This window comes from Miscanthus floridulus, chromosome 8 (genome assembly GCF_019320115.1).
Source record: "Miscanthus floridulus cultivar M001 chromosome 8, ASM1932011v1, whole genome shotgun sequence".
Lineage (NCBI taxonomy): Eukaryota > Viridiplantae > Streptophyta > Magnoliopsida > Poales > Poaceae > Miscanthus > Miscanthus floridulus.
In genome coordinates this window covers 71,940,270-71,958,977 of record NC_089587.1, presented here as the reverse complement: position 1 = coordinate 71,958,977, position 18,708 = coordinate 71,940,270, and the positions used below count along the sequence as shown (strand labels likewise).

The 18,708-nt window shown below is 48.0% G+C and overlaps 2 protein-coding genes across 2 annotated transcripts; one reads left to right on the top strand and one right to left on the bottom strand.

Annotated features, from left to right (window-relative positions):
- Nucleotides 1-3,790: 3,790 nt before the first annotated feature.
- LOC136476658 (transcription factor GTE9-like) lies at nt 3,791-10,432 on the top strand. The gene is made up of 10 exons (XM_066474580.1): nt 3,791-5,709; nt 5,786-5,834; nt 5,910-6,065; nt 7,571-7,641; nt 7,796-7,835; nt 8,894-8,962; nt 9,056-9,177; nt 9,269-9,335; nt 9,397-9,539; nt 9,628-10,432. The coding sequence occupies exons 1-10, from the start codon at nt 4,324-4,326 to the stop codon at nt 9,862-9,864; spliced, it is 2,340 nt and encodes a 779-aa protein (XP_066330677.1). The 5' UTR covers nt 3,791-4,323; the 3' UTR covers nt 9,865-10,432.
- Nucleotides 10,433-11,150: 718 nt separating this feature from the next.
- LOC136476659 (lysine histidine transporter 2-like) lies at nt 11,151-14,340 on the bottom strand. The gene is made up of 6 exons (XM_066474581.1): nt 14,041-14,340; nt 13,048-13,271; nt 12,034-12,932; nt 11,832-11,923; nt 11,633-11,701; nt 11,151-11,515 (listed from the first exon to the last, which is right to left on the bottom strand). The coding sequence occupies exons 1-6, from the start codon at nt 14,299-14,301 to the stop codon at nt 11,393-11,395; spliced, it is 1,668 nt and encodes a 555-aa protein (XP_066330678.1). The 5' UTR covers nt 14,302-14,340; the 3' UTR covers nt 11,151-11,392.
- Nucleotides 14,341-18,708: the final 4,368 nt, after the last annotated feature.

The window sequence follows — 18,708 nt, the reverse complement described above, 5'->3', positions numbered from 1 at the left end:
ATTGAGTTACCTCATTTGTGGATAGGTTCTTGCAGTGCCCAATTATGTGGACGAGGTTCGTGCAACACCACTTAGCCACCAAACCACCAAGTGTTGGTCGACACAACGGGAACGTAGCGTGTTGGCAAGCACGTGAACCTCGGGAGAAAATTGATTGTCTCTTGCCCTTTGGTATTCTCCTGGTGATTGATAAAGTATTCATCTTGTGATTGGTTCACTCCTTTATACAGCGGTATAATCACCTCACTTACTCATTTATATTTCCGCAAACTAGCTATAACAAGCTCTTTAGTGTAGCTAGAATTGAGAGCTTGCTTTGTGGATTAAGTTCATCTAGTGGAGCTCTTTAGTGTAGCAATTATGAGAGCTCTTAGTGAGTAGTGACCTAGTAAATTGTGTGCCTAATGATCATAACAACTAGAATTATTGGATAGGTGTCTTGCAATCCTTGTAGAGCCAGAGTAAGTTTGCATTTCGCTATTTGTTATACTAATTAAATTGCTCTAGTCGATTTGTAGATTTTTAAATAGGCTATTCACCCCCCCTCTAGCTATATTAGGACCTTTCACTCCCTCCCTGATCCGACCTCGGAGCCCGTCAACAAAAGATGCAAATACTCTGTTTCTTAACTACTCACTCAGTTCCAAATTTATAAGACTTCACTCACTGTTTTTAATTTGTTTTTGATTTCACAAACCGCTATCGTGGATGCTCATTTGGCAGGATTTTAACCTTGGGTATTTTCCTATAAAAAAGAAATTCAGTTCATAGGTTAAAAAAACATGTCCCATGCCCTTCGTTAAAGTTAGTGGTTATAAGAAGTTTAAAAAGCATAGGGAGTAGTTTAAGGTATAGAAGAACACCTATCCCTATAGAGTTGAAACTTACATGTGCTAACTAAGGTTATGCTCAGCCGCGGTACTAAGTTTTATGAGGTTGGAACCAAGATAAAACTCAGAAGCCCATAATAATAATAATAATAATAATAATAATAATAATAATAATAAGAATAAGAATAATAATAATAATAATAATAATAATAATAATAATAATAATAATAATAATAATAATAATAATAATAATAATAATAATAATCACAACTTGATGTGGCCGATGAGACTAAATGCAAAATAAAAGACTGAGAAATAGTCTTTAGGCCAACAAAACCATCTATTAGACATTTGACATAACTACTATTAGATCTGGTCATGTATGGCTATGCAGTGTCCGGTATGTTACCGAACGCATGGATTCTCAATTATAAATTTACAAATTAAAGTAAAAAATGGAACATATGGTGCTTACTTTAGCCTTGTGTGGACTAGCGCCATGTTGTCGTTAAGTCACTTGCTTGCACGGAGTCACGTCTCGCGATGATGGCTGTCGGAGGATCAGGACGATAAGCGAGTCACAACATTGTTGGAGTCCAGGTAAGGCAAGTCGTCACGACTTACGTGATGTCAATTATCAACGGTGGACTATTGTCCTCTTGAGTTTTTGGACCTTTAGGCTATATAGTGCGTACTATATATTATGTGCTTGGGAGAGCCCCTTCCTTCCAAAGGCCTATAACGGATGCCCCTTTGGCTCATGCCCAAGATTGGCCCTCGTTATGCTTGAGATATATATTTTGGCTCCATTAATTTTTAGGCTCACTATATCTTATCCGCTAAATTTTTGAAGATGTCCACCGACCCTTAAACTATTGATATATTAAAGATATAACAGGATAGCTTTTGTTGTTGCTTTGAATTAAACACATATGTTTGTACTGTTTTATTTTATCCAACAAACTCAAGATCTTGTAACCGAGTGTAGTTCAGCTGATTAGCTTTCTTGTGGTGGATTTATCCAAGTTAAGTCCTCAACTCGATGCAAATACTCACTTTTTTAGATTTATTTCACATGCTTTAATTTAATGGTGCTGTTCTTTCGATGGTAGGTGGCATGCTTCTTTAGTTGTATTTTAGGCTTTAACGATACTATTCTTCACTTTTAGTGACATGTGATGCGCTTTTTTAATGTATTTTAGAATTTAACGACGCTGTTCTTCATTGTCAGTGGTAGGCGACGTGCCCCTTTTGCTATTCAGGCGTGTGTATGTGGTGTCGAGATTTAGTAGCTTTGCTCTTTAGAGTGTGAGTATGTGCAAATATGGCTGTCCATATTTTACTGTATAGTTAAAGAAAATCTCAGATATGTTCACTGAGGTAGGGTGTGTTCTATATTTTTTTTTCTTTTTTGCCGATCAGGGTGTATTCTATATGTAATAATTTAAAATTAAAAACACTTGAAATCTTGCATGGATGCTGTGTAGTAGACAGCGACAAGAACCGTAGTGCTTTCCGTGGTAGCAAGCTCCCAATAGCATGATGTCATTGCGGTGACGTTTTTTTAGGCCCGGATTGGTTTGGACGGGGCGTGCTATAATTCCTATCGTATCAAATGTTTAGACACATGTATAAAGTATTAAATATAGATTAATTGTGAAACTAATTACACAACTTGCGACTAATTTGCGAGACGAATCTTTTAAGCTTAATTAGTTCATGATTTGACAACGTGATGCTATAGTAAACATATGCTAATGACAGATTAATTAGGCTTAAAAAAATTGTCTCGTAAATTGGCCTCTATCTATGTAATTAGTTTTATAATTAATCTATATTTAATGCTCTTTATTAATATCTAAACATTCAATGCGATATAAATTTTAGGAGCGACTAAAGAACCAAAACACCACTTGCTTTGGCGCATTTCAACCTATGATCTATCTGTACGACTCATTTGCTGTTTTCTGTCCCATCCGTATGCCCACAATTAGAATGATGCTCATCATTGCACTTGGTTACAGTAATAACAGAGTAAAAGCCAGAGCTCCTTTGCCTTCGGGCGCTATTAGATGCAAAATTTTTTGGGTTTGGCTATTGTAGTATTTTCATTTGTATTTGATAATTAGTGTCTAATTATGGACTAATTAGGTTTGAAAGTTTCGTCTCGCGATTTCTCACCCAACTGTGCAATTAATTTTTTTTCATCTACATTTAGTACTCCATGCATATACCGCAAGATTCGATGTGATGGGTACTGCACAAAATTTTTTGGAACTAGGCCTTGTTTAGATCACCTCCAAATTCAAGTTTTTTCACTCTCTCTCCATCACATCAATTTTTAGCCGCTTGCATGGAGCATTAAATGTAGGTAAAAAAAATAACTAATTGCACAGTTTAGTTCAAAATCACGAGATGAATCTTTTGAGCTTAGTTGGTCCACAATTGGACAATATTTACCAAATAAGACGAAAATGCTATTATTCATCGGGTTGAAATTTTTTACAATCTAAACATGGCCCTAGACAGGGCCTTCCTCTCTCTTTCATCGTTAAAATCACACGTTCTTTTGGCATTTGCAATAGATATTTAAGACATCAGATTTTTTTTTTCCATAAACGTTACTCCTACACCATACCTGCATGATCACCGTCTCCTTTCGTACACATGCATGACGACATTTTTCCACATGGGGGACGCAGAGCGCAGCAGGCAGCAGCTGCTGTGTTAGAATCCGCACGTGCTTCTTCTAACACAAGCGAAGCCCTGGGCCCCCCCAGCGGAGGCGCGCGGACACGCAACCGCCGCCAGCGCCACGCCCGTCCCGAGTCCCGCCCGGTCCCGCCCGTCGCGTCTCCGTCCCTGTTCCAGGGCCCCGCGGCACGATCCGGCCCCACCGACCAGTCACGGGCGCAGCTCCCCCGCCCCCCCGCCGCTTACAGCCGGGCCCTGACAAAGTCCCAAAGGCTCGCGAGCGGCACACCAGCGAGGAGAGAAGCCGCCCGCGAGGAGAGAGAGAGGGCGAGAGAGAGGCGGAGGAGAGAGAAACCCCTAGTCTCCAGCCGCCTCGCCTCCCCTTCCCCCTCGCCGCCTCCGCCTCCGCGCAGCGGGAGGAGGGAGGAAGGGGTTCGCGCCGCGGACGGCGGCGCCTGCGGAAGGCCACGAGATCTCGCGGCGCCGCCGCCGGCTGGTGTGTCGGGGGTGCGGCGGCGGGCGGGCGGCGGGCGGTGCTGGTGGTGCTCGGTGAGTCCGCTCGATCCCTTCGCCGCGGGAGCGTCCACCCGAGCTGCCTCGCCCCTCGAATCGAGGGTTCTGGTAGGGTGGGGTCTCCTCCTGCTCCCCCGGCGACCGCGGAATAAGCTAGCCCCCCTCTCGCCTCTCGCCTCGGGGGGGTTAGGGTTAGGTCTTTTTTCCGGAATTGCGGGCGGAATTCCGCGGCCAAGGTGGCGCATTGCTACCGGCGCAGCGCGTCTCCGCCCCCCGGCAGCCAGCAATGATGGGGAAGACGCATAGGTTCTCCAAGGGCCACCCGCTCGGCTTCGTGCCCGACTACCGGCACGGGGTGGTGGAGACAGTGGGGGAGTCCAAGGGGCTCGGGGCTAGCCCCGCGAGGATCGACTCGGGGAGCTCCTGCGCGCTTCCGCCCAAGACGAAGTGCGTGGCCAGCGTGAATTCCGAGGACGGGGAAGGCGCCTCGGGGTTCAGCGTGCCCCGGGAGGTGTTCTCGCTGCCCCGGATGACTGCTCTGGACAAGAAAGACCTGGAGATGAGGCTCCGCCACGAGCTCGCGCAGGTGAGGGATCTCCAGAGTAGGCTGTTTTCAAGAGGGCCTGCGGTGAGCATGAATGGTGTGGCGGCCGTGTCAGCGCCTCCCGCAGGCGATGTGCTGCCCAAGAAAAAGGTTGAGAAGCTCAAGCGGAGCGATTTGGTGCAGACAGACAGGGGAGCGCCGCCACCAGTGGCTGTGGCTGTTGCCCCACCTGTTGCCAGCTCTGTTAACTACACATCATCGTTTAAACAATGTGCCAACCTTCTCAAGTCCCTTATGAGCCATGGATGGGCAGGCCCGTTTCTTGTTCCGGTTGACATTGTGAAGTTGAACATCCCTGACTATTTTGAAATAGTCAAGCAGCCCATGGATTTGGGTACGATCCAGAAAAAGATAAAGGCAGGCATGTACTCTACGCCTCGGGAATTCGCTGCAGATGTGAGGCTCACTTTCAGCAATGCTATGAATTATAACCCTGTCAATAATGATGTTCATTTAATGGCCAAAACTTTGAGCAAGAACTTTGAGACTCGATGGAGGCTTATTGAGAAGAAGCTCCCTAAAACAGATGAGAAGCCTACACGAGATGAGAAGCCGCCTCAACCAGACGAGAGGCCTCCTCAGCCAGTTGAGAAGCCTCCTGTGAGGGAGCCCACAAAAAAGAATTCAACTAAGAGAGTTGCCATTGAGAAAGAAGACCCCACCAAGAAAAAACCCTCAAAGAAAAGTGTACCTAAGCAAGACATCTTTCGGGAAGAAGATTCAGCAGACAATCCAGTTTTGCAACCAAAGAAGAGGAAAACCTCTCCTTTGGTACAAGATGCTCCTTTGGTAGAGGATATTGTTCCAGCTGGAAAGAGAGTGATGACGAGTGAGCAAAAATACGATTTAAGTGCAAGATTACAATCATATGGTGCATTCATTCCAGATCATGTAGTTGAGTTCATAAGGAGTCACGCTGACGATTGCGATGCCGACGAAGAGGAATTAGAGCTTGATATGGATGCTCTTGGAGATGATACACTTTTTGAATTACAGAAGCTACTTGATGACTATGACAGGGTTAATCCGTCAAGAATCCTTACAGAAGAGGAGCCTCATGAGGTTGAGGTGGGTGCTGCTGTATTAGAGATTGCTATTCCATTGTTTCATTTTGTAAATAACTGTTTTATACTCTGCTCAACAGTCTCGGAGTCAATATGAACTCATCAATCCATCAGTGTGTAACGATGAAGGTCTGTTTCTCATCCATTGCTCATTTATGATACTGATTTTTCATGTAAGCTAAAATATTATATGCATGTTTTCAGGCAATGAGCTCATTGACGAGGATGTTGATATTGGGGAGAATGACCCTCCAGTTTCGACTCTTCCTCATGTGGTACTTGAAGATGAAACAGCAGGCAGAAGCAGCAAGCATAGTACATCTAGCAGTTCTAGTAGTGGCTCAGAATCATCCTCTAGTGGTATGTAATTTCACAAGTTTCACCCCAAATTTCCTATTGGCACCACTATGGTACTGGACCCATCAAAGTACTTTGGGCACAATATGCTGCTAGCTTTCTGCTGCATGATGCAAATTAGCAATCTTATTGACTATGTCATTCATAAGGCTGGTTAATTAAGCAGTCATAGTTGAGAAAATGATAGATTTACTTTTGACATATTGAATTGAGACTGGCAGTATTACTCCTCTCTCATTTTTTCTCAGCTGACTATTCTTTTCTAGTTCCATAAAATAGTTATCCAATAAATGCTACATGTTATTGGAAGTAATCCCGTGTTAGATTCAGGACTTCATTGACTTGCTTATGAAAGGAGCCAACATGCTTGTGTAGTTGCGTGTTTGTGCTGCTAGAAGTGAGCTCAGGGTAGGACATATTGTACTGTTCCATAAGAAATTTACACCAACCAATTCAATGGAAACAAAAGCTATAGGCTTACAGGACCATGGTTTGGTTTATTCTTTGGCCTGCACCTTTTTATATTGTGCACTTTTTAATAGCAGACAACACCAGATCATGATGGCACAACAGTATATGGGACAGTGCAACATTTAGTTATGCCCCCTCATGATATTACTTAATTGTGATTCTGAGCTACATTGGAGTTAAAACAATTTCATAAATCCATGAATTATAACGGAATAGAAACTGGAATGCTTCTTTGTGATGGCCTACCTTCCTTCTCACCTGCATATCTTTATCCTTGCACAGTAGCTCTAATTTATTAGAGAATGCAATAGTTTTAACCAGTTACAAAAACTTAACTATTAATGCTGACAACTGTTATGAAGTCCATAAAGAAACGTTTTTTTCACAAGTATTTCACTGAATAATAGGATCTAGCTTCTGCTATTGATATGCGTTCATTTGTTTATTAGCATGGTCAGTTGATAAATCAACACATTTGATTATCCTTCTGTATTTCTGGACTGTTCTGTGCATTCTACTACAACAATTGTGGGTATTCTTTGGTTACGATTCACAAAGATGAAACATTTGTCTTTAGTTCAGAGTGAATTATACCACTGATGGAAAAAACCAGTGTTCTTTTAGAAGGTTCTCTTTGGATCCATTCAATTAATTATCAGGACCCTAACTGTTCATATTTGAAAAGTGACATTTTATCTGTATGGCATTATCTTGATGGGGGTGTATTATAATTTGACGATTTAGTTTCAAGTACAAATCTAAAAATTGGATTCTATGTAGCCAACCAATTGCTGCTTTCCAATTTTTTTTGTCTCAGAGCCAAGCCATAAAAAAATCAAAATGCAAATAATATATATTTGTGGTTATATACTTCCTTTTAGTCTTGCTTAGCCTTAATGTAAAGGGTTATAGAACAAGAATGGAGACAACATGTACATCTGCTGCATACTGTTTCTCTTTGTTGTGTCCAATGTCCTTAACTTGCCTGAGTTGTCATGTCAAGCACACTGCTGATATTTCTGTTTTTACCTCTGAAGACTCAGATTCAAGTAGCTCTTCTGGAAGTGATACAGATGCCAAAGCTCCTCAACAAAACAGCGGATCAAAGGTTCTTATATATCTCTTTTTAATCTGAATCCTTTTCAGAGTAGCAGAAGTTTCAATCAAATTTATCTCTTTCTGTTGATGCGAAGGATATTTTAAGACACTATCTCAATGGTTGTTGTCTCTCTCTCTCTCTGTATTCTCTTGTCTACATGCAGGAAAAAATTCTACCTGTGGATGGCTTGGATAAGGAAAGGGGTAAGTTTTGCTTCATAGGTGTATCAGTATTTGGAATCTCAATCAAACCCTCCTGTTTTTCGCCTACGAACATAACCTTATGGAACCCAACACAAAACTCAGTGAGAATAATGATGCAATGATACATACATGTCCAAAACCCTACCTTTTTTTTTTAAAAAAAAAAGTATTTAACACTTTTCTTCTAGATGAGATAATTAGTACATGTGCAATTACTGTCTTGTGTTGTGTGAGCTGATGGATTTGATTTTTGTATCCTAGACATGTCGCGGAAATGCGTATGTTGCGTTGGATTTGCGGTCATACAAGAAGGGATCGAGTTCGGAATGATGATATACGTGATAGATTAGGGGTAGCACCAATTGAAGAAAAGCTTGTCCAACACCGGTTGAGATGGTTTGAACATGTCCAACGGAGACCTCCAGAGGCATCGGTGCGTAGTGGAATCCTAAGCCAGGATAGTAACGTGAAGAGAGGCAGAGGAAGACCGAAGTTGACTTATGTAGAGGCAATAAAAGGAGACTTGAAAGGATGGAATATACCCAAAGACTTAGCCTTAGATAGGAGTGCTTGGAAAACAGCTATTCATGTGCCTGAACCTTGATTGCTTCTGCTGGGTTTCAACTCTAGCCTATCTCAACTTGTTTGGGACTTAAAGGCTTTGTTGTTGTTGTTGTTGTAGACAGTGATTCAGGTTACACTTGGCCTGAGATTTACTGAACCAATTGGTTGAACTGCCCATCCAAATTTTATTTGTTTAAATCTGATGAATAGCAATCTGTTAGCAGTGGCAGGTCCAGAGTTTGTTTTCATGGGTCAATTATTGGGTGTGATATTCAGAGGTCGATAATTGTGCATGTCTTTTGAGTAGGATCATTCCCTTATTGCCTTTGAACTGGACCTTTTCTTTCTATACAATTCCTATACATAACTTGTTTTATTGAAAAGAAAGGACAGTTGACACTACACCTCTAAATGTTTGCAGATAACATTTCCTGGGCTTTGCAACCCAGGAATATATAATCACTTATATCTTACACACTTGATTTAATTTGCAGATTCACTGAACACATTAAATTTACCAGAGCAAAGTACAAACCCTATACCTGTTTCTGCTGATGGTGAGGGTAAGCATGAATTTTCATGATGGCCGGTGAATACCCAATCTTCTGTGGTAGAGAAAATGGGTTCCCTTACAGGTCTATGTATGAAAATTTTAGGGGGAATTGTATCTGAGAAGCAGGTCTCCCCTGACAACCCTGACAAGCAAATCCGAGCTGCCCTTCTGAGAAGCCGCTTTGCCGATACGATTCTTAAGGCTCGTGAAAAGACCCTTGATCAGGTGTGTATGTGAAAATGATTCCTTGAGCGCATTATTGTCTGGGCGTTTTGTGTTATTCGCTGTAAGCTCACCTGATTGGTAATAATATCAGACTACAAAAAAGGATCCTGAGAAGCTTCGACGTGAAAGGGAGGAACTTGAGAGGGTACAAAGAGAAGGTGAGATGCAATAGAATCATTTTTAGCTGACAACAGCTGTGTGACAGAACTTCTGTTACAGAGAGAGCTCGGTTGCAAGCTGAGGCTAAAGCTGCAGAGGATGTTCGCAAGAGGGCTGAAGCAGCAGCTGCTGCTGAGGCTGCTGCAGAAGCTAAACGACAAAGAGAACTTGAGAGAGAAGCAGCTCGCAAAGCTTTGCAAGAGGTAATATCTACTGTATGCTCCCCACATGCAACATCATATGCTCTGTTGTTTACCATACTTGAAGTGTACCCACAATGTTGGCTTGCAGATGGAGAAAACTGTTGACATCAATGAAGGTAGCCAGTTTTTGAAAGATCTTGAAATGCTCGGAAGTGTCACAGGTGAACAGATACCCAACTTGGTTGGTGAAACAAGTCCTGGGTTTCAAATGGGAAGCAACACCCTAGAAAAGCTCGGGTTGTACATGAAAAATGATGAAGATGACGAGGATGCTGATTTCACAGATGAGCCAGTGGCTGATGTTGAAGAGGGAGAAATAGATTAACTGTGTTTTTGGACCATTTTTGATACGTTACAGAAGACCTGTTGGCATGACTGATCTGCATAGCTTTTCTTTGGTATACAAAGGGACCTGACGAAAGATCGTGTCGCATCGAACCTGAAGGGTCTGGTATTCATTTTTGTAACTGCCCAAGTTTTGGAGCCAAGTTGGCTAATGGTGTAGCAATCCTCAAACTTGTCGGAAGTTCGTCGTGCTGCATGTGAGGAGTGCATGGAGCGTCCCAATCGTTTGGATTGAGAATCTCTCTGGACTTTCCATATCCATAAAAATGGAATGGCGAGTTTATTGCATATATGATGAGGCCATAAAAGGGGGATGAAAAGGAGAGAGGGTTGGGGGATAGTGATGGTTCTTGGCTCCTGAGCAGGTGCGAGCCGTTTTTGAGGGGTAGTTTTAGAGCCATTTCCGTGTTGTGAATGTAACATCGGAAACTGTACAAAAGTTAGCCTGATAGATGGAAAACATTGCCTTTAATTTATGCAGTGCCTGTTCTTCACCGATCAGTTCACTTTTTTTCCGGAGTACAAGTTTTCATGAGATGTTGCTCTTTCCTATTGCTTTGGGATCCTGTTGCTTATTGCTTTGACACAGAAGTTTTGATATGTAGCTTGTCATGTATGTACACGGGATCTTTCAGTAGTGATATTTACCGACCTGTTTATAATAGTATTATCGTAGGTCACATGCATGGGTCTTTGACGGCTGACGCCGTTAGTGTAGAATTATGTAAGGCTGTAGAGTGGATAAGGCGCTTAGATAATGTTGTAGCGAGGAGGGTAGTTGACCTTCCATGTGGTCTTGAATTCGTCTGTCCGCCTAGAATTTGATAATACATTTGCTTGTTTGGATAAAATCGTTCTCCTAGTACATGTGAATTGGTGTGAAGGATAAACTAATTTTTGTCCTCGTTCCCTCGTAAGTTCTACTCCCTCTTCCATAAGGGTTCAGTGAGATGCCTGTGAAAAAATTGTAAGCTGTTTGGTAATATGTTTGTTTGATTTTTTTTAACAAAACTTGAGTAAAGTTATAGAAATTTGATTTGGGATGGAGCTAAAGTGAACTATAATTTAATTTAGATGGAGGGAGTAATATGTTAAGAAGAATCATTTGAAGAACATCAGAATACTGAACACACAGTGTTATGGAGAAAGAATGGAACTTTTACTCGTGGTGCGAGTGAAAAGGCCAACATCTAAAATAAAGAGCATGCAAGGCCCAGACATCTTTCTCAAGGTCCCAACTAGAAGCTACTCTATCAAAGTCCAAACTGAACACAAACAAACATTTCCCCTAGAATATTGACATACTCCGTACAACATACATGTATGCATATGATAATCCCAAACCATCTCGTGGTTCAAGACAAAATTAACAGAACTACAGCAGGTCACGGATCATCACTGAGTCATGACTCATGAGACTGTACATGTATCTAACTCTTGAGAAAAAAAATGGAATTTCATGGCATCGATCAGATTCAGAAACTAGTTTTAGCTGATGATGGCGCCTGCTAATTATGGCTTAAACCAGGGTAGTCTTGGTAGAATTTGTACGTCTTGATTTTCAGAATTATCTGCCGGAGTCCTCCAATCGGTGACAGCACCATCAGTAGCACCCCAATAACAATACATACCTGAAGAACATGTAGAAAACAGGGGAAAGAAAGTACAGGTCAAGCAGACACATTTTGATGCTGAAGAGAGAAAAATACTCTGGATAGTCAGTTGCATTGCATCCATGTTATTCTTACCCAGTTGGTGAACCATGAGAGGCTGAACCTTCTGGGCTTGTAGATGATGAGCCACATGATGCAGGGAAGCTGACAGAAATTAACAAGAGAGATTCGGTCAGCTCTGATGCAAGAAACCTGAACCTGACTGACTGTACTGCACATCCTGATGAAATGAAACTACTGTAGCAGAAAATCAAAATGGATCATTCGAGCTCACGAAATAGCTTGTCGGTGCGTAGGCGAATCCACCGAAGAAACTGAGCAGTTCACTGAAGAAGGGGAAGGTGATGGCTACGAACATTGTGAGCGCTGCACAGGTTGTTGCATTGCATCTCATGTCAGTCTTGTGTGTCAGTGTGTGCAGTGCAGTGTGATTGGCACTACAGGTTTTCAGTTCAGATTTCAGGCAGAGGCATTACCAACATAGACAGTCCGGGCAATGAGACGGAGCCTGAGTCCTGGCCTGAACCAATACTTCTTCACCAGCACGGTCTCGATCATGTCGAACACCGGCATGGCGTACAGCTGGTAGCTGCCGACGACGTGGACGACGACCATCATGTTGGCGGCGGCGATGAGCCAGGGCGGCCTCTTGAGGGTGATGAGGATGTTCTCGTCGACGCCGTTGCCGAAGGCCCAGTAGCCGACGAGAGCGACGGGGAAGTAGCACGCGGCGATGATGACGTAGGCGACCACGACGCCCTTCCACATGGGCTTCTTGGACGGCTTCCCCGGCGTCGACGGGATGGTGGCCTGGATCTCCAGCACCACGTTGTGCCCGGCGTACGTGAACGCCACGTCGCCCAGCGCCCCCAGGAAGCCGAATACCTTCCCCGGCGTGGTCGTCGCGCGTAGGCTGTAGTCGGCCTCCGTCTCCGATGTCGCCGACGTCCCGTGCACCGCTGACGCGATCCACGCGATCGCCGAGTAGCTGACCGACATGACGGCGGCGGCCAGGGAGACGCTGGAGATGGAGTGGAAGTCGGGGAGCTGGGAGAGCACGAAGTGGACGGAGGCGAAGATCATGATGAAGTAGGGGAGCTTGATGCGCTTGCACCGTTCATGGCAGACCACGTCGTGGACCTTCTGCAGAGACTGGCCGCCGGTGATCATGTAGACGATGTTGAGGCCCACCTCCACCACCAGCTGCTGCGGCACCACGATCCAGAGGCCGAGCTTCTCGCCGAACGCGTGCTGCCCCAGCTCGTGGTACCGGTCGAACCGCTTCCCCGGGACGCACTCGTGCATCTCCACCATCTGCCATAGCGTGTACACCGTGATGATCCACGACAAGACCAGCACCGTGACGCCGACACCCCTGCGAACAAGTCGTGATCGGCCGGAAGGGAGGAAGACGACGAGCCATCAAAACTGCTGTATTCATGACATGACACAGCCTATATTATGGATGGAAGATAGATGACGAGACGGACCAGCCGAGCTCGGACATGGCGTAGGGGAGGGTAAGCACGCCGGCGCCGACCATGGCGGTGACATTGTGGAAGGCGGCGTACCACCACTTGGCGTTCCTCCTCGCGTTGACGGGAAGCCAGTCATCGGTCGTCGGCTTCTCCTGCGCGCTCCACCGGCCTTCCCCTTCCTGCGGCGCGTCTGACGCCGTACGCCTCCCTTTGGGTGCAAGAGCAACCGCGGCGAGCTGCAGAGTTTGTAGTTTGGTTGATCAGCAGAGGGCAGAGACACAAGCAAATCTCAAGCTTGAATGATCTTCCTTTGTTCCAAAATTGTCGCGTCTATACTCTATACAACATCTAACTGTCCAAGAACCTCCAAAATTTGATTTTTCAGACATCAAGTTTGGGTTCAGATTGGGTTTAGCTTTTGTTGTTGCAGAAAAGAGTTTGATTTAACTTTGTACTATTTTGAAGAAACTGATTTAACTTTGTACTATAGCACTCGAATTGTTGTTACCCCCCTTCTGTCATGTACCAGGCAGGCTGTATGTGACTGTAACTAAAATGTAAAATATATGAAGTTTCAGTACAAACTAAATGTAATATAGGCATAAACAAAACTTCAGGTTTTAGGACTTAGGAGGCTATAAAACGCTTGAATTTTTCTTACCTCTCGTATTCACTACGTCCAAATAAGAAATCTTGGCACAAATCTGACAGTAAAATCCAATCATTCCGTTGTAAAACGACACTAATAAGTACCTTGTTAGCTCTAATCCTTTCTTTGAAGGACTTGAATTTTTAATAACTTCATGTTTGGAACGGTTTCGAAAGCTAGATATATATATATCTTGTCAAAATGAAAGAATGGACGAAAGTAGTAAAATAAAAACAATAAAAATGGGACACTGATTATCGCAAGGAGAAGGAAGCAGCAGCAGTGCTGATATGTCCAGGCGGCAAACATGATGAAGAAATTGGAGTAAAGAAGATGGTGTATGGTGGTGGGCGTGCCTTGGCCGGAGAATAGTTGTCCAATGGTCGCATCTCCATGGCCGGCGGCGAGAGTGCCTGACCGGTGGATACCATGGCCATGGCAGAGGGACAGAGGCGGCCAGCAGACTCTTGGACAATAATGGAGAGGGAGGTAGCGGAGGCGGCGGCAGGGACAAGCTCCAAGCTCGTCTCTTCTTTAAGGAGCACCAGTGAAAGGGAGCTCTGACGGGCGACGACCCGGGATAGGGCGTCGTGCGTGCCCCGGCGTCCGATCCCCATGGGACGTTCCGGGTGAACACGGCCATATCAATCAGGTGTCGATTTCTCATTTGTTTGGTTCCGCACGAGAAAATTGCAATCGTTTCTGATAACGGAGACTGCGTCGCTGAGGGACTGATCGCCAACGGCCTCGCGCGGAGCGCGCACAGCAGGACGAAGTCGCCGCTGCATGCGCGCAGAGCGCGCTCACGACGAGCCCACGACGAGCATGTGCTCGAGTAACGGCAGAAGCCGGCCTAGTCTCCCTTGCATGTAGGATCCGCTCCTTGTATGTAGGATCAGGGAGATCACGAGCTGAGCCTCGCCTGTTGTATAAATGTATATGCCAGTGAATTAATACAGTGTGTGGCTTGAGTCTATTCTTCTTTATGGTATCTATTAGCACGGTCTGATCCCCTGTTCATCCAGTGCTCATCTTCCTCTTCCGCTGCTCGCCATGGACGTCAATCCTTTGTTCGATTTCGAGCAGTCTGCCCATGGCTCTCCCACTGACTCCTCCGTATCCTTCACTGCGTCGATACACAATCCCCCACCGCCACATCCTCAGCCCCCGTCTGCCACCGCCCTCATGATGGTGAACATCAAGTCCCATGTCCCGGTGGTCCTGGACATCGTCCAGCCCAACTACCAGGAGTGGCGTTGCTTCCTCGACTCCGTCATCGGCAAATTCGGCCTTCTTCCCCACATTCAAGCCCCTCCCACTGCTGCTCAGCGCGCTGATCCGGAGTGGATGATGAAGGACCAGTGCCTCGTGAACTGGCTCTTCAACACCATGACCCGCGACGTCATGCGCATCGTCCGCGTTCCCGGCGCTTCCGCCTTCGAGATCTGGACTGCCATCGTCAACCAGTTCCGCGATCATCAGCTTCACCGCGCCGTGTACCTGGAGGCCGAGTACCGGAGTCTGCTCCAGGGCGACCTCAACATCACCGACTACACCGCCAAGCTGAAGGAGCTCACCGATGCGCTCGGCGATCTCGGCCAACCGGTCGATGCTCGGTCCCAGGTCCTCAACATGCTGCGCGGTCTCAACGACAAATACCGCCACTGCATCGCCACCATCACCTCCAAGCAGCCGCCCCACGACTTCCTCTCCGCTCGCTCCTTCCTCCTGCTGGAGGAGCTCTACGCCACACAGCACGGCAAGATGGCGGCGCAGCAGGCTTTGGTCGCCCAGGGTGGCTGCGTGCACCCTCCCGCTGGCGGCTCCTCCTCGACCGGTGCTGCACCTTCACCGACTCCTCCATCCGGCGGCCAGCACCAGGGCGGCAACCGCAACCGCCGCCGCGGGCGCGGGCGCGGCAGCGGCGCCAACACCGGCAACAGCGCCCCCAACAACACCACAGCCGCCAGTGGTGGTCCGCGGCCCACCGCCTTCGCCAACACCCCGTGGGCCGCCGGATACAACCCTTGGCAGGGCATGGTCCAGGCGTGGCCCATGCCCTTCCGCCCACCTGGCGCTGGTGTGCTCGGCCCACGGCCCGGCACCCCTCCTCAGCAGGCCTTCTACGCTGGGTATCCAACACCCGGACCATACGACGGCTTCAACCAGGCGGCCCCCTACGCGAGCGCGGCTGCTGATCCGTACGCCATGCTCGCCAACGCTGGCGTTCCTCCCGCAGGCACCAGCAGCTCCGACTGGTTCATGGACACCGGCGCGACGTCGCACATGGCCTCTGGTTCTGGTAAACTCCATCATCTGCAACGTCTACTTCCATCTTCCTCTGTCACAGTGGGCAACGGTGCTCGCATGCCATCACCCACCTCGCGGCATCTTCCATTCCCACCTCTTCCACTCCCCTTTCACTCAACAATGTTCTTATTACTCCTTCTTTGGTTAAGAATTTGATCTCTGTTCGCTCTCTAACTCGTGATAACAATGTCTCGGTTGAATTTGATCCCCATGGTTTCTCCATCAAGGATCTGCACACCCGTCAGGAGAAGCTCCGATGTGACAGCCGCAGCGACCTTTATCCACTACGGCCGCCACAGCACCAAGCTCTTCATGCCTCCTCTGTTACGGCCGATCTCTGGCATCAACGGCTGGGACATCCTGGGCGTGACCAGCTGGCAGCCGCGCTGCGCTCCTTCGACTTCACCTGCACCAAGTCCTCTGATCATGTCTGCACTGCATGCCAGTTAGGCAAACATGTCCGCCTACCCTTTTCATCATCTGCATCCATCAGTTATTTTCCCTTTCAGTTAGTGCATTCCGATGTTTGGACATCCCCTGTACCTAGCATCTCTGGATACAAGTTTTATTTAGTCCTCATAGATGATTACACACATTATGTTTGGACTTTCCCACTACTGAATAAAGCTGATGTTGTTCCCACTTTTCTGCATTTCTGCTCATACGTTCAAACTCAGTTCCGGTTGCCCATCGTTGCTCTGCAAACTGATAATGGCCGAGAATTCGATAACTACGCCATGCGCCGCTACCTTCAGGAACATGGGATGGCCTTCCGTCTCTCGTGCCCCTACACTTCGGCACAGAATGGCAAGGCCGAACGCACCTTGCGCACGATCAACGACAGCGTGCGCGCGATGCTCCTGCACGCGTCCGCGCCGCCACAGTTCTGGGTCGAGGCTCTAGCCACGGCCACACACCTGATCAACATACGTCCCTGCCATGCCACCGGCACCATGACACCCCATCAGTTTCTCTTCGGCACTCCCCCCACTTACGATCACCTGCGCGTCTTCGGCAGCCTCTGTTTTCCTAACCAGGCGGCGACCGCGGCGCACAAACTATGCCCGCGTTCTGTACCCTGTATTTTTCTCGGCTATCCTGCAGATCACAGGGGGTACAGGTGCTACGATCCGGCCACGCGACGTGTCATCACCTCCAGACACGTCGTCTTTGACGAGTCACAGTTCCCTTTTCGCCAATCACACCGGACGCCGGCACCCTCTACGGTGCTCATCCGCGACGTTGACGTGGTTGCTTCCCCAATGCCCGCCGCAGGACGCGCACCAGCACACCAGCGTGCTCCTTCTACTACGACGTCAAGCTCATCTCCGTCCAGCGCACCCTCGGCTCCACGCTTCGACGTCACACCGTCCTCGTCCTCGACTACCTCAATGTCGTCCTCAGCGACGGAAACGGCGGCGTCTCCATCGCCCACATCGTCAGCGTCTTCCTCCCCTTCAGTGCCCCGGTTCGACGCCACCCCGCCGCACTCCTCGACGTCGTCCACCGACGGCAGCACAGCGTCGACCACATCGAGCGAGCCACCTCCAGCTGCCGCGCCGCAACGTCACCATATGGTGACCCGGGCCCGGGACGGCATCCACAAGCCGAACCCGCGGTATGCCATGACCGTCGTGGCGCCGGCAGTCTCCCCAGTCCCCACCTCAGCGCGCGCTGCTCTCCGCGACCCCAACTGGAAGGCAGCTATGCAGCGGGAGTTCGACGCCCTGCAAGCCAATCACACATGGCGACTTGTTCAGCGTCCCGCGCGAGCAAACATCGTCACCGGCAAGTGGGTGTTCAAGCATAAGTTCAACCCCGACGGCAGCTTCGATCGCTACAAAGCACGGTGGGTCGTGCGCGGCTTCACGCAGCGCGCCGGCATCGACTTCAGCGAGACGTTTACTCCCGTGGTGAAGCCGGCGACAATCCGTACAGTTCTGACGCTTATTGCAGGGCAACGATGGCCGGTTCGGCAGCTTGACGTCTCGAACGCATTCCTTCATGGCCATCTCGACGAGCGCGTCCTCTGTCAGCAGCCAACCGGCTTCGTCGACCCGACGCAGCCCGACGCCGTCTGCCTCCTCTCCCGGTCCCTCTACGGCCTACGTCAGGCGCCACGGGCATGGTTCACACGGATCGCCGGCTTCCTGCGCTCCATCGGATTCGTCGCCACGCGGTCGGACTCTTCGTTGTTCGTCCTTCGTCGAGGCTGGTCAATGGCGTACCTGCTCCTGTACGTCGACGACATGGTGCTGAGTGCTTCCTCCGACGCGCTCCTGAAGGACATCATCACCCAGCTCCAAGCCGAGTTCGCCGTAAAGGACCTGGGGCCGCTGCGCTACTTCCTCGGCGTCGACGTGCGCCGTCGTGGCTCCGACTTCTTCCTGTCGCAGACCAAGTATGCTGAAGAGCTGCTCGACCGAGCAGGCATGGTGAACTGCAAGCCCGCTGCGACACCGATCGACACCAAGGCCAAGCTGTCTTCTACCTCTGGCGCAGCCGTCCGCGACCCGAGCGAATACCGCAGCCTCGCCGGAGCCCTGCAGTACCTCACGATCACGCGCCCCGACATCGCTTACGCCGTCCAGCAGGCATGCTTGCACATGCATGATCCGCGAGAGTGTCATCTCGCAATCATCAAGCGCCTTCTGCGCTACGTGCGCGGGACAACCTCCTACGGGCTTCATCTTCGCGGTACGACCTCGACACCG

Excerpts from the sequence above, each read along its gene's own strand:
- LOC136476658 (XM_066474580.1), top strand. The coding sequence starts at position 4,324 with ATGATGGGGAAGACGCATAGGTTCTCCAAGGGCCACCCGCTCGGCTTC. Across the intron at positions 6,066-7,570 it reads CTCAGAATCATCCTCTAGTG|ACTCAGATTCAAGTAGCTCT; the intron begins GTATGTAATTTC and ends TTACCTCTGAAG. Across the intron at positions 9,540-9,627 it reads CTCGCAAAGCTTTGCAAGAG|ATGGAGAAAACTGTTGACAT; the intron begins GTAATATCTACT and ends GTTGGCTTGCAG.
- LOC136476659 (XM_066474581.1), bottom strand. The coding sequence starts at position 14,301 with ATGGGGATCGGACGCCGGGGCACGCACGACGCCCTATCCCGGGTCGTC. Across the intron at positions 12,933-13,047 it reads GCCATGTCCGAGCTCGGCTG|GGGTGTCGGCGTCACGGTGC; the intron begins GTCCGTCTCGTC and ends ACTTGTTCGCAG. Across the intron at positions 11,702-11,831 it reads ACGCACCGACAAGCTATTTC|CTTCCCTGCATCATGTGGCT; the intron begins GTGAGCTCGAAT and ends AATTTCTGTCAG.